Source organism: Erigeron canadensis, chromosome 7 (genome assembly GCF_010389155.1).
Source record: "Erigeron canadensis isolate Cc75 chromosome 7, C_canadensis_v1, whole genome shotgun sequence".
In the NCBI taxonomy this organism is placed as follows: Eukaryota; Viridiplantae; Streptophyta; class Magnoliopsida; order Asterales; family Asteraceae; genus Erigeron; species Erigeron canadensis.
This window is the reverse complement of record NC_057767.1, coordinates 2,047,607-2,062,576: the sequence shown is the minus strand read 5'-3', so window position 1 is coordinate 2,062,576 and position 14,970 is coordinate 2,047,607. Positions and strand designations below refer to the sequence as shown.

Genomic DNA, 14,970 nt, shown 5'->3' with positions numbered 1-14,970 from the left:
CATTTATAAAACAAACTACTCCTTTCCATTTTAAACTTTCTATCTTTAAAAAATCCAAAATACCTTTAAATTTAACATATTTTCAACTCACACACCATATCTACCTATAATACCCATCTATCTATTGAAAATAACTCACTTTCTTATTCATTTATTTAAATATTTTCATCTAATATATACTTATTTACAACATCATCTTTCAACCCATAAATAACTGTTAACTACACTATCTTTTTTTACATTAATAATCACCGCTACCACCACCACCACCACCGTTACTAATGTCACTCATCATCGTCACCACCAACCGTCGTTGCATTGTGCATGTACCCTTCTATATAAAGCAAATTGAACCCTCATTTTTAAGTAATTAAACAAATTTTTAAATATTATCCTTAACTCACCTATAATCTATATCTATTTCTATATTTATTCTTCTATCTATATCTATATTCCTTTATAATGGAAACTGGTTTAAGTAATTAAGCATTTTCTCTAATATTTCCATATTACCCCTATACAAATACCCTTTCAATACACATACCCTGTTTACCAATATTGACATATCGTTTAGCCGCTGTAACGTGCGGGCACCAGTCTAGTATATCTAAAAATCAATTAAAAAATGATAACATTTGAAAAGGAAAACTTTCCGAAACACAGCTCTTTAACAATAAGATTGGGTAAAAGAGATCATGAAAAAAAAAACAATATCATTTCATAATAGAAACATTAGCAAACTTCTCATGCTTTCCATAAGGGGAGTGATATTAGTACCACTTCTTTCAATACATTTACCAAAATCATGCATTACTAATTTGTACAGTCTGCTATAAAACTTGTACGTTGTGGTACATCAATCAAAAATATTGGTACGAATATCACTTCCCTTTCCATAAACATATGCACGTCACTAAAACAATATATTTCAACGTATTTCTTTCATTCTTTAAAGTCCAACGTAATTATAGATATCAAAAAGATAATGAATAAAAAAAACAGAGAGGTCGTTACAACATGTATTAATACGATGACAAATGGTCATAGATTTCTTACAAGAGCAAAACAAATACTCCATATATTCATCAAAAGTTTCACATAGCCCACAAACTGTCGTCTCAAAGTAACAATTTTGTACCTTCAATGGCATCATAATAGGAATCCAATCCATGACCACTCTCATGTTACACTATTACACTGTGTTCTTGAGTTGAAAAACAGAAAGAAAAGAAAGTAAGTCAAAAGAAAATTATAGAAAGTGAGTTCTTGAGTTTTTTTTAGTAAAAGAAGATAAGTGATTGAGAAAGATTGGGATGGGCAGTTCTTATGAATTTTGCTTATCACATCTTCCGCCCAAATTTTGGGTGGATTGCAAAGGAACACAAACAAGCGCCTGATTAAAGTACTAATATACCCTCTATATGATTATCCCTTTTATAATATTGGGCTTCTCATTCCCTCCAAGATAGTCATCTGCCGGTTCTCTTTTGGCGCCAAAGAAAGCATGTCTCTCTTCCTCAACCATTCTTCCACAACCATTGATTTTCAGGTAATTATCTTATTACATCTTATTCATCTCTGTTTTTTTATTGATTTTCTTAGGTTATTATCTAGGGTTTTTTCTCACAGTTTTTTGTTTACTTTGATCATCAAGAATGATTATTGACAAGCAAATAATAACAACATTAGAAATATCAGGCAGCATCATCAGAGGTTATTTGGTGTGTTTATGAAGAATACTAATTAACCTGAACTAATTTCTTATTTGTCTTTATTGGAACTTGAATTCTGTTGTGGTGGATAGCTAAAGTATTTGCTATATCATCGTGTTCTTAACCGTCTATATATATATTAAAGGTTATCAGAGCATATAATACTACAAACATTAACTAAAGTATTTGTTATATCATCATGTTCTTAACTGTCTAAACATATATATATATATATATATATATATATTAAAACAGTAGGAATCCGAATGATTTTAGAGGCTCTAAAAACTCAAACCTATTTTATAATATTGCCACATAGGATATATTTTATGTGACATCTTCATATTTATTTTACTATATTTATGTTAAATTAAATAAAACACTAAATTCTATCTATATAAAAAAATATATACATGTAATATTTAAAAAATGATTCACGTATGTATATATCTATATCTCTAATAAAACAATAGTTATCCTAACTTTTTAAAGTCATCCAACTCAACTTAAAACTATCTTTAGATTTTGCCACATAAGATAAATCCTATGTGTCATCTTTATGAATTTTTCTATGAATTTTTCCCATTTAATATATACTATATTCTTTTTTTTGTTACAATATCAATAAAATAAAATCACATATTATGAATAAAATAATCAATTTTTAATTTGTTTCTAAATAAATAATTGCTAGCACCTTTTTTCTAATATATAAGTTTGTTAATTACTAACATATGGAAGCGTCTATATCAATATGTGTTTTATACTAAATCAATATAACAAGTTTATTTCACAAAATTGTTGTTGCTAATTGTTTGTATGTATTATAATATTTTGCTTGTCCACTCATATATGCAGTGGATTTGACTATTAAGAAAATTTTGAATATTTGATTTTTAAATATTTTCAGTTATTTTATATAATTTTAAATATTTTCAGTTATTTTATATGATTTTTTTTATCGAAACATTGCTTATTAGAGATTTTATTGATTCAATACTAAAAGTTTTGAAAATATAATCCAATAGCCGCGCATCGTGCGGGGTAAAAATCCTTGTATATATATATATATATATATATATAAAGAAGCACCCCTGTATGATCCACAAGATCTAAATTTGGTAAAAATATTTGACAATTATGAATTTTTGATGACCATCTTAATAGTCAATTCTATAAAATCTCATTCTTAAAAATATTACTTATATAGAAATTCATAAAAGTGATACATTTATACTTATATGTTTTTGTTTATGGGTTTGTGATCACTCACATATTTGTTCCATAAAACTTATTAATTATTATTATTTTTTATCTCATTTAAATTTAAATGTTCAAGTTTGACTTGCAAAGTATTTTAATTGTATTATATAATACTTGATGTGTGAAGTCCCTCACTCGATGGTTTAACCCACAATTGTAGAATAACAAGGCCAAGTATGCACTAGATAGGACTAATATTGCTTATAATATAAATGCAAGTACATGAATAAAGCAATAAAGACTTAAGCAATAAATAATTAAACAAGTATGTAAATGGTGGAACACAAATGTAATTTTCAAGTGTATTTTATTTATTGATGTTAAATAAAATACAAGGTTGTTGCAGAACCAAGATATTACAAAGTAAGTATCTAACAACCTTATGAACTACAAGTGATCTATATTTGCCAAATAAACTCCTTGATCGAAATACTTAAAGTTGTGAAATATAACTGTTAAGATCGAGAGTATTTAGGCAAACACACCAAATTGCAAAAGTGATTTGGACGAGGGAAATGACTTGGTATTTATAGGCAAAAAGAATTAGTATTAAATTCTTTTTGCCGTACAAATAAGGTTTCATGCATTTAAGGAATATTAATATTTATTCCTTAAAAGCATTGGTTAAAGTATAAAGTCAATTAGATGTGACTTGTGATACTTTAACCAACCACCTTTACACGCGTGTAAGAACTTTTAACAAAGGACAAATGGATTGTTCGGATAAAAGCGTGCAAAGGCAAATAAGTCAATTCCTCGTAATCAGTGTTCAGACTTGTAAGGTCTAGAACATTCTCATGTCACTAATTCTCTTTACTAATCTCACCCCTTGATTTTTCACATGTCACGATCCTATTAATTAGGAGGATTTTGTAACACCCCAATAATTTTAAGGTAATAAATTAACCTTTTTTATAGTTTTGACATTAAAATAAGTTCCTAGTATTTTATTTTTGGATATGGGGTTAATTTAGTTGGAACTTTAACGGATAATGGGTAAAATACCCATAATTTTTAAAAATGGACGTGGCACATCAGGAGAGTACCAGCCACATTTGTTTGGGTTATTCATAATTCCACTATGTTTTCTTTACTTCTCATTTCCTCCAATTCCATAGAAATCAAAGTTCAATCTTCTTAATCCAAGGCTTCAAATAATAATAACAATCATCAAGAATCAAATTAATATCTTATCTTCAAGAAATTGAAAGTTAGGGTTTGTGGGTATAGTGGTGGTGGCCGAATTTTGGGTAGGAAAGAGGAAGAATTGGTGACCTAACTTCTTAACCCTAATTCTATCTTCTTCAAGGTATGATTCTTTCAACTTGGTTTTAATTTCAATAGGAATTAGGGTTCTTATTTTTGGATTAATTTGGGGGGTTTTTGCTAGTAATGAGTTCATGCATGAACTTTCCCCAAATTCTTGTATGGTATGAGTTAGTTATTGGGTTGCTTATTGAAATTTGTCATAATGAGAATAATGGAAGTGAAACTCTAAACTTATAATAATAGTGATTTTGTTAGTCGAGTAAAGTAATGTTGAGAATGATGATGAATTCTTGAATTAATATTGGGTTTTTAGTAAGCATCTCAATACTATAATAGGGTGGTTAAGATTAGGAATGCTAGTGAATCTTTAGTTTGGCTATATTGAATTAACTAGGAATGTGAATATCGTCTTATACACGCATTATGATATGTTGATAGGTTGAAAGCTTGAATTTGTTGCTTTTGCGGTTATTTTGACTTGTTTGTTGTGTCGCAGAGGAGGTGAGTATACTTGCATATCTTTGTATATTCGTCGGGTCAATTACCATACGATGGTGGATTCTATGTGTGGTAATTGATTTGGCGTTAAGCCTAATTGGTGGCTTTCTTTGATTACAGGCCTAATTGGTGGCCATAGCTCATGTGGAGCATTGTTATTGTTATATTTGTTAGTGATTATAATCATTTGCTTATATGGATCCATGCATAGCGTTTGACACAAAGGTGAGTATTATAGGTATGACACGACGATGTCATAACCTATATGCAATAGATCTTTGTGCATTGCCCTCCTTCGTTTATATAAATTTATGCAAGCATATTCACTAAGCATTCGCTTACGTTTTAGTTGTTTACCATTTTATAGGTGGTTCCGGAAGAAGGAACTAGGTATTGTTGATTTGAAGTTGTTGACTTGAAGTGTTAGTGACTTGAAGGTATTTGGTCATCCGTAGAAGAATGACATTTTGGTTAGAAACCTAGTTAATTCCCTCTCAAACTCTTGGCTCTTGATACATTTGTCTTTTGAATGAAAATGTTGTGTATGATGTATTTTAAGTCTTGAAGTCTTGACTATTATGGTGGATTGAAGTATAAATCATTTTGGAGTCAAATTGGTCATTTCGTCACTTTGGGTAAATGTGGGCGAGTGACCCGTTTGGTTGTTTTAATGTAAATTTCAATGGTTAAAGTTTCGAATGTATCAATTATGTTGTAATATGTGATTTTACACTTCTTGGTGTTTTGGTTTAAGAATTTGAAGCATGGAATGTGAATATATGGATTTTTGATTAAAATGGAAAAGTGTAGGTCGGACCATAAATTTACGGCCCATTGATTTATATGGAACCGTAAATTTACGGCCCGGACCATAAATTTACGGCCCTTGTATTTTTTAGTCACTTTATTTCAGAGAAGAAAAAAATCCAGGAGCAAATTACGGCTCATTTTTACGGCTAGTTGTAATTTAAGCCATAAATTTACGGCTAGGTTTTTACGGTCAGTTGTAATTAAGCCGTAAATTTACGGCTCTCAGCCGTAAATTTACGTCCACTTTTTACAGCCGTAAATTTACGTCCACTTTTTACGGCCTGTACAAAAAAAAAAAAAAAAATCATTTCTTTTATATATCGAGTCTTGTCGTTTCAGATTTTTAGGCTAACCAATTAAGATGATTGATCATTACCCATATTCTAATTATCAAGAACAAAAAAGACTATTCAATAATTACATGGGCTGCTGTTTCGTTAATCCAAAGTCGGACTATTGATTGTAACTTGACTATTGAAAGAAAAAAAAAATGAGTGATACTTTAACTATCAACGAGATGTCTTAGTGACCAAATGTGCTAACGAGAAGTTTGATTTTAAATTACACTAATTAAACATATATTTCGTTAGTCCCATTAGAAGTGTCTTATTTTGAATTTTCAAAGTTTCTTTTATAAACTTTTACCTTAAATATTTTGATTTGTATTTTATAATATTAGATGAAACTATGAAAGTTGTATTAAATAATTGAGTCTTAAATGTGTTTTCTTATGATATATATTTTATCAAAATATTATATAACACAAATCAATATATCTAAGGTCAAAGTTTTAAAAAAATAAAAATAAAACTTTAAAAATGATCACAAATTTTTTAGTTGTCGGGTAAAAAACCATTGATCATTTACATTACACAATACTTTTTTTGATGAACGTACGCCTTATTTATACATATTTAGTTAGATGAAGTATATCTAGAGATTAGTGGTACTTGTTTTGGGCAAAATATATCAAGAAGCTAGGAGAAGAAGCCACATGGGAATTGAATTAACATTATCGTGTGTGTTGGAAATAGCTCGAGTATTGTATATTTGAAGTGTATATTTGAAATATATATTTAAGTACACACAACACTATCAACATAACTTGTACTAGTATATGACTAAATTAAATGTACGGCCATTGTTGATTTGGTTATATGGATTGGATATAGATAGAGTCCATACAAGATTACAAGCTATAGAAGTGGGACAACAATTGCATACAAAGATGGAAAATTAAAATGTAAACGAAAAGAAAAGAAAAACAAATGCAAAATCCTCCTAGAAAAATCAAAGGAACTCAGAAGATATCTGCATAGGGACATTGAAAGGTTAGTGCTCACTGATAGTACATGAGTTGTTGGGCGGCACCGATGCTTTGATAACCACCATCATATATGGCTTGGCTGGCTCCAGCAGCACCCATTCCCATTGTTGCTTGTTTAAGAGGATGCTGGGCTTGAGGGTGCATTAGAGCATGGACCCCTGCCATCTTGCTCATTGCTAGTTGGCGTTCATATGCCAACAAATCAGCAGCAGACAACATTGGTGCAGGTGCGGGTTCAGGTAATGGATTTGAGCTTGTTCCGGGAGGGGTGGGCTTACTACCCCATGAGCACTGAATTATATTCAAAACAACAAATAGTGTCACTAATCAGATCTATCCTGCAATGCATAGATTGATGTGTATTGCTTTACAAAATTGAAAAATTCAAGTCCAAGTCAAGTACATCAGATGTTGTGTGGTAGAACTGACGTGGAAGCGCGTGTTTATCATGTGGCTTAGAATTTAAATTGGGCTTGCGCATTTAGTCAATATGAAACGTGGAATCTTCTCTCTTATTATTTATTAATGGTTTATTCAATCAGATCACATCAATAGCATCAGTTCACTGTTCACCAATCAAAATGGATAAACAAGCGCTTAAAGGATCAGTTGATTAAACTAGTCAATCGACCTTAATGGACCATTAATCCACTAAATGAATTGGAGCACATCATATATAATTTAAATCATGTTTGACTCTCCATTGATCTTGCTAGCAGCTTTAGCTACAATTACCAATTTAAAAAGCTCATTAAATGCTCTAATAATAAAAAGCACGAGGAAAACATACACACCTTAATTTGTTTACCATAAAGAACTGACTGGTTGTTGCCCATTTGAATGGCAAGAGCCGCTTCGGCATGATTATTGTACCTCACAAAACCAAACCCTTTATCACGTTGCAGCCTAACTTCCTCGATTACACCAGCACCAAGTGAATAAAAATGACGATGAAGCTCAAGCTGGGTAACCTGAAATTTAAAAAAAAAAAACGACTCTTTCAATCCTCATGCAAGATCAGCAATACACCACTTGCAACTGACAGTATGATTCGCGCTGATAGCAATGAACAAGTGGAACCTTTATCATGTAATATCATGATTATGAGCTCAAATATAGCAAAGTGATCCTAAAAACCAAAGTACCACCAAAGCACTTATTTTAAACAATTACCATTAGTTAGACTCTTTACGTATATTTGGTTGGCTGGAAGGGATATCAGAGCAATTGATGAATCAGCTTTCAATTATTATGTTAAGTTGTGCAGACGAAATGGAATGAGTTCTTATATGAAGCTTATATAAAACAATACCCAATCCAACTGGTATGCATATGAAGCTATGTATTTCACTCGTTCCAGAATCAAACTTCGGTCGTCAACAACCGAAATTTGAAATTTTGGAAATTTCGGTGGGATTTCGGTGATTTTAATATCATGCAATATCTACATATACATATATAATAATAATAACTAAGGGAAATAATATAACCGCATAAAAGAATAACCTAATAACCTCCATAATCACAATTCACAAGATGATGAAACGTGGAAAAATCAAAGGATAAGATTGGAAAAGAGATTTAGTGAAAATCACATGTCATTTTCTTATTTTAGGAGGATTTTTAGGCTAATTTTAAAAAGGATTTATCATTTCCCAATAATTAATACTTCATCGAAATATCAAAAGGCAAAACTTAAAAGTGTCAACATTTGATAGATTATTGTTGATACTTGCAAAAATTAGTGCTTGTTAAGTTGTGTTGAAGTTGGGACAAAAACAATGTAATTAAAAAAACCTGGAAAACCCAAATATTGATACGAACCCAACCCATAATAGGTTCGTAGCATGCCATAAGCTAGGTGTAGAACTCACTCCCAAAAGCTAGCTCAAAGAGGATGGAACACCTTAACTTATAAACCATCAACCAATCCCACACTTGGTAGATGTGGGAACATATCAAATACCCCACCCTCTGAAGAGCCAACGTCCTCGTTGGTCACGGCTATGTTGGTCACGGTTGACACCCTTTTCCTTGGGTCCAAGCCACCACTCCGAGTGTTGGAACCTTGAAAGTTAGGGCTGGCTCTGATACCAATTAATACGAACCCATCCCATGATAGGCTCGCATCAAACCACAAACTAGTATAGAAATCACTCCCAAAAGCTATCTCAAAGAAGGGGAAATCCAGACTTACAAACCACCAACCAATCCCATACTTGGTCGATCGTAACAATACCCACCTTCTGAAGAGCCAACGTCCTTGTTGGTCACGGTTGGCACCCTTGTTTTGGAGTCCAAGTCACCACTCCAAGCTCATTGCTCACGATTGGCACCCTTCCTTTTTCGGGTCCAAGCCACCACTCCATAGGTCACCACTCCGAGTGTTGGAACTTCGAAGGTAGGGCTGGCTTTGATACCAAGTAATACGAACCCATCACATGATAGGCTCGCATCAAACCATAAACTAGGTGTAAAACTCACTCCCAAAAGCTAGCTCAAAAGAGAAGGGGACACCTAGACTAATAAACCACCAACCAATCCCATACTTGGCCGATGTGGAATCGTAACGCAATTTTGGTGGAGTTTCGGTAAATTTCACCGAACATATCGTGACCAAAATTTGGACCGAGATTCCAGAAGAGGACCGAAAACCGGAATACCACTGGTATACCACCGAATTTGACTACACATATATGAAGTTTATATATATTTGATATATATGTGGTGTATAAGTTTATCTCTACTTCATACATTATCAATATAAGCAGGAGTATAACAGTTGCAAAAAAAAAAGGTAAGTAAATAGAAGACACACACAAAGTAAATCAACTTTTAACACACTGCAACATAATCACCCAGAACTGGTGGAAATAAAGTAGGAGGGATAAGACGTCTTACTTCTGGAGCAAGGTTACCAACATAGACGGTCGTATATTGTGGGTTATCCTCAGGCGCATCATTGTTAGCTACCTCTTTATTATCCTCTGCATAAGCAATAGAAAAATTGGTAAAAATAAAAAAAATAATAATCCAAGAGAGTTATTAAAATTATAAGTGGGGGCTGTCGATATCTTAATGCCATTTTCTTAGCATTAACTACCTGAAGATGCATTAGTTAGCTCCACTACATTTTCAAAATCTGAACCCTGCTTTTCATCACTCGTACCAGCACCTTTTGTAGCCCAGTTGCAGCGTATCTGCCTGCTGCCAAGCCACTTCCCTGAAAAATAAGTCACGAATAAATGATGAGGAGAACCAAACACTTGCATATTTAGGTATTATTAATGCTGAAAATAAATTCTGATATTTGGAGTTAAAACTAAACAGATAACAGAAGAAACACAAGTTTAGGAGTCTTACCAGTTAAATCGTTTATAGCACTTTGAGCATCCTAAACAGAAATCAAGGTAGATTTTAGTTTCAATAAAACTGTGTCGCCAAAATGGAAGGTGTGTGATATCTCACAACGTCAAATTATATATTCCAGAAAAGCTTATGAAATTTTTTTTACCTGTTGGTCCCGGAAAGAAACGAAGCCGAAACCTCGTGAGCGCCCCGTTTTTTGATCCCACATAACCCTTGCATCCCTATAAATCAAGAAACAGGGAAAAAAGTAGCAAAATGAGAGGAAGGATTGAGAGCGAGAAATTTGTATGTGTGTGTGTGTGTGTGTGAGAGAGAGAGAGAGAGAGAGAGAAGGTGCACTCACGAGCAACTAGCATAGGCAGAGAAGCATGTAAAGAGCATTGCATCTGTAACCTCAGGGCTAAGGTCACCAACAAATATGTTAAAGTGACCTATAAAAATACAGGGATGATATCAGACTATATTAAGTATGAATAACAATAATAAGTAGCATTCAATGCCTAGCCTTCAAATGCAAATTAATTAGAGCAAAAATAAGCATCACATAAACCAACCTGAGGTATCCTCCCTCTGCCCATTGGCATATGCCCAATTAACTTTGATAGGTTGTCCAAACCTGATGATAAAACCAAAAGTTTATTTTTTGAGGTAAGATAGAAAAAAAGCACAACTCTGACGATACCACTTACAAATGCCGTCCATTTAGAGACAAAATAGCAAGTGCGGCTGATCTACGATCGAAGTAGTGAATGAATCCATAAGATGACTACATTGGAAAAAAGAACAGAAGGTGTTATACAACATAGATAATCAAAAACAAAGATAAACAATATTTATCAAATTTCCCATTCTCATTTTACATGAATCATGTGTATGTTTTCTTGAAAGTCAGAACATAGCCAACTTAGCACTTAGCAGTAAAGTTAGAGCTACCTTATCCTTTCTTATGAGTTTGCATCCTTCAACAGGACCAGTACTTGCAAAAACCTCTTGAAGAAGTGGTTCGGTCACTTGTGTATGAACATTGCCCACATACCTACATTTTGTCAATCATGAAGAAACTATAAGTTTAAATATAGATAGTCTATAAAGAGAAACACTTTTAGCTAAAGACTCCCAGGTATCAATACATCAATAACAAAATGAACAGCAGACAGCTACATGTTTCATGTATATAGTGCCTAAAAACGAAAAAACCATGGACATGTGACTTCTTAAGCAAACTCAGGGGTAAATAGTGTATCATAAGGCTTCAACGCTGTTAACGAGCAATAAGAAAAAATTAACTGGAAATTGTTTGTAAACCACTCACACGCTGCGGCATGTATTTGGATCAAACCCAGGAGGCAGATTTCCACTTAATATAGGTTCAATCTGGAAAACCATAAAAAATCAAAAGATATATAAAAAGGTGAAAAACAACCATCAAATTAAAAGCATAAAAGGATATTGAAACCCACTAACAAGAAAAATCAAGCACTAATTAAGGAGGTTAATTGTATCCACAACTAATTTATATACCAAAACCATAGACTCACCAAAAAAAAAATATCCGGCTTTAACCAGATCAATAAAAGCATCCAATCATTGGGCCTAAAATAGGGCATTAGGCTGCGCCCTTCCACAATATGTTGATTACAAACATACCAGAACAAGATAGAATCCATGAGATTTACATAACTAACATTAAAATAATCCTCATGTCTCAGACATCTAGCAGCAGAATTAAAGTACTGTTACAGCTGGCCAACAAATAAAGTGTGTAGCCAATACATCTAAGTTTAATCTAAATTTCTTAAACATGGAACTATTATAGACTTCCATTGATACATTAAGGATTAAGGGATGGGAGACTCATAGTGTTTGCTTAAGCTACAACCAGTAAAAAACTGAGATGAATATCCACTACTTAGACCAATGTCACTTTTATGTGTTCCCATCAATAATCCAAGTAGTCTTTCTCTATGCACAAATGCACAATCAAGCATACAATACTATTCAATTGCACCAAGAATAGCTTATGTTTAGAAGCCTCGAGTGAAACCATAGTATTCCCATCACTAACTGGTAAAGTGTTTTTCTCTATGCACTATCAGCAATATACCTGCTATCGAATTACATAGACCAAAGCTTATGTCTGGAAACCTCTAGTGAACCCAAAGCAGCCAACACTCCTTGAGATGAGAATTCACAAAAATTTTCCTGTGCTAACTGGAAGATCCTATAGCCATCAATGCATATCCAGTCTTCCTATAACCCAGAAACCTACTTTGCAAATGTGAAATGGTTTACTACTTTTTTTCCCACTCAGGCTATGGATATGAATTCACATTAGATATAAAGATTTCTCTCATATAGGGGTGTCAACGATTTAAGTAATTAGCATGCTACCGTTCTATTAGTATCATTCCAATTCTTAATTAAGACTACAGATGGAACTTATGGCCCACTCTTCTATAGCTGGCACAAGCACAACCCATCCTGGCAAGCTTGATGCTGGCAAACCTTACCTTTAGCTTAATTGGTAATATTCAGCTTCACTTGTTCGGAAGTTTGTTTAAGCATAACAAATCAAACGAGCCTGGTTAAAGTGATTTATGATATTTTCAGTTCTATAATAATTTTATTTAGAATCATGAAAGTGCTTATGCAAGCTACTCTAAGACAGATGTATGGAGGTTGAACACACAAACAACCAACTATGGTATATAACTAAACGGCTTCAAGCTCGAACAATAACCACATATTCAAGCTCAAACTCAAACGCAATCAGCTCGAACCAGGTAACCACTAAACGAGTCAAGCCTATGTTATTAGATCATCTCAAACGGGGAACGTTGATATGCCACATCAAACAACACTTTGACCCAGCACACTTAACCAATTTAACCTCCCGTAGGGCACAACAAACACCCAATTTGCCCCTGTCACGTCATCATTAATCATAATTTTAAAATCACATCAATATTAATTAAAATAGAGATATGATAGCTTCAACTTCCTCAATATGCCATCTACCAATAAACTAAAACAGGATTTTTTTATGGACTTTTAATGCATCAAAATGAAGTTTTTAAGTGTTCTCACCGTGTTCTCATTTTAAGGGTGTTCTCGCTGGAAAACTATATGTGTATGTGTGTACACAACACAATGACACAAAAACACACTACACACACATATATAAAGAACACGAAAACGAATGTGCCTTCTCTCCCACCACAACTTAAGGCACTTCAACCGAGGCCGAGCCCCAAGTGTCGGTGCATCGGACCTCATCATGCCACACCAGCCTTCCCATCAGAGATGGCCTTAGTACCCATACCCTCCATTGTATGTTTTATGCAGCCAAATCACATAAAAACTAAATCACTATTAGCTATAAGTAAGCCTATTTACATACTGCATCGTTAGAATGTTCAACAACATAATGAGCATTACTTCTATAACCGTGAATTCATCATTAACAGAAAGCAACCTCTGCAGTTTATAAACTATCATGTCCTTCTGTAATTCTAAATTATGTAGTCATAATATGATCAAACCCATCTATCGGAATTGTCCGCTTTAGTGCCACCTGAAGGTTGTTCCTAAACCGAGTCCATCCGCCCCAAAATGCGTCCACTAGTACAAGGTTTCCACTTACTCAACCTCTCTTCTATAAGTGGTCAATGTGGTACAACAAACATAACAGATCATATGTACCCCTAAAAATAAATAAATAAAACATGTAACTAGCCCTAACTTTAAAAAGCTCAAAAATTTGGACATTAGATAGAAAAATGAAACATGGGTATTCATAGAAACACATCAAAGAGTGATAAAAATGTAAAATTTTATAGGGAACCTGACCTGGGGTGGAGGTAAAAGGCCAGGATGATAAAGAGAATGCTGTTGGAGGAGAGCCTGTTGCATCAACGCTTGTTGTTGTTTCACCCTTTGATGATGTTGCATTCTAACTATTTGATTACTTTTAATTTATTATTATTATGGTGGATATATTTATATATATAAATAATTATAAGTATATAGATATAGATATGTCTCCTGCTTTGCAATTTGAGTTAGGGTTTCTGTCGATTGCGAGTGGAAGCGAAAGGCAAAAAGATATAGGTGGAAGGAAAATGGAACAGAAATCAAAAGTCAAACACTATAATAATATTTTGAGAAAATGTCACAAATGGTCCTTGTGGTTTGTCATATTCGCATTTTGCCCCCTGTATTTTTTTTTCGTTGCAACCCGTCCCTGTCTTTTTCGTTTTCATTGCTAAAAGCCCCTGGCACTAACTTATGTTAAACTTGGTTGTTAAACCCCTCATGTGCATTGCATGTGAGGGCATTGTGGTCATTTCACGTCATAATGAGTCTCCAATCACTTCTTTCTTTTTCCTTTGCTTCTCTCTCTTAGTCATCTGCTTCTACTTGCTGCTTCTCTCTTTTACCCATCTTCCTTATGCCTCCTTTTCTCAACATCCTGCCATTGCCCTCCAATCTATCAAATCATTGTTGTACAGACTCAAATGCAACCCTTCACTTTCACCATGACTAAGTTCATGTGAAAAAGTAAAATTTGAGTTCATGTGAAAAATCCACCATCCATCTATAGCTAAAAACCTTACCAAGTGAAAAACATATACATACAATTATACATACAAACAGATAGACAGATAATAACCAATCACCATAGCTATATATCATTCCTTTTCTTTGTTTTTGTGGCCCGAT

At 33.5% G+C, this 14,970-nt stretch overlaps 1 protein-coding gene and 1 long non-coding RNA gene across 2 annotated transcripts; one reads left to right on the top strand and one right to left on the bottom strand.

Annotated features, from left to right (window-relative positions):
• Positions 1 to 1,057: 1,057 nt before the first annotated feature.
• On the top strand, positions 1,058 to 5,449 carry LOC122608658. Its single transcript, XR_006325281.1, has 2 exons — positions 1,058 to 1,549; positions 5,110 to 5,449. It is a non-coding gene; the product is annotated as an uncharacterized LOC122608658 (long non-coding RNA).
• A 1,198-nt stretch (positions 5,450 to 6,647) lies between these two features.
• LOC122608012 (oligouridylate-binding protein 1C-like) lies at positions 6,648 to 14,348 on the bottom strand. The gene is made up of 12 exons (XM_043781093.1): positions 14,098 to 14,348; positions 11,561 to 11,622; positions 11,182 to 11,284; positions 10,938 to 11,014; positions 10,803 to 10,864; positions 10,592 to 10,679; positions 10,394 to 10,469; positions 10,243 to 10,273; positions 9,983 to 10,102; positions 9,781 to 9,866; positions 7,674 to 7,850; positions 6,648 to 7,170 (listed from the first exon to the last, which is right to left on the bottom strand). The coding sequence occupies exons 1-12, from the start codon at positions 14,197 to 14,199 to the stop codon at positions 6,892 to 6,894; spliced, it is 1,263 nt and encodes a 420-aa protein (XP_043637028.1). The 5' UTR covers positions 14,200 to 14,348; the 3' UTR covers positions 6,648 to 6,891.
• Between the last annotated feature and the right edge of the window lie 622 nt (positions 14,349 to 14,970).

Bases quoted from the DNA above. Each gene is read 5' to 3' on its own strand.
- LOC122608012 (XM_043781093.1), bottom strand. From the start codon at position 14,199: ATGCAACATCATCAAAGGGTGAAACAACAACAAGCGTTGATGCAACAG. The intron at 11,015-11,181 runs GTAGCTCTAACT...TTTCCAATGTAG, and splicing joins AACTCATAAGAAAGGATAAG to TCATCTTATGGATTCATTCA. The intron at 10,865-10,937 runs GTAAGTGGTATC...TTTTATCATCAG, and splicing joins TCTCTAAATGGACGGCATTT to GTTTGGACAACCTATCAAAG.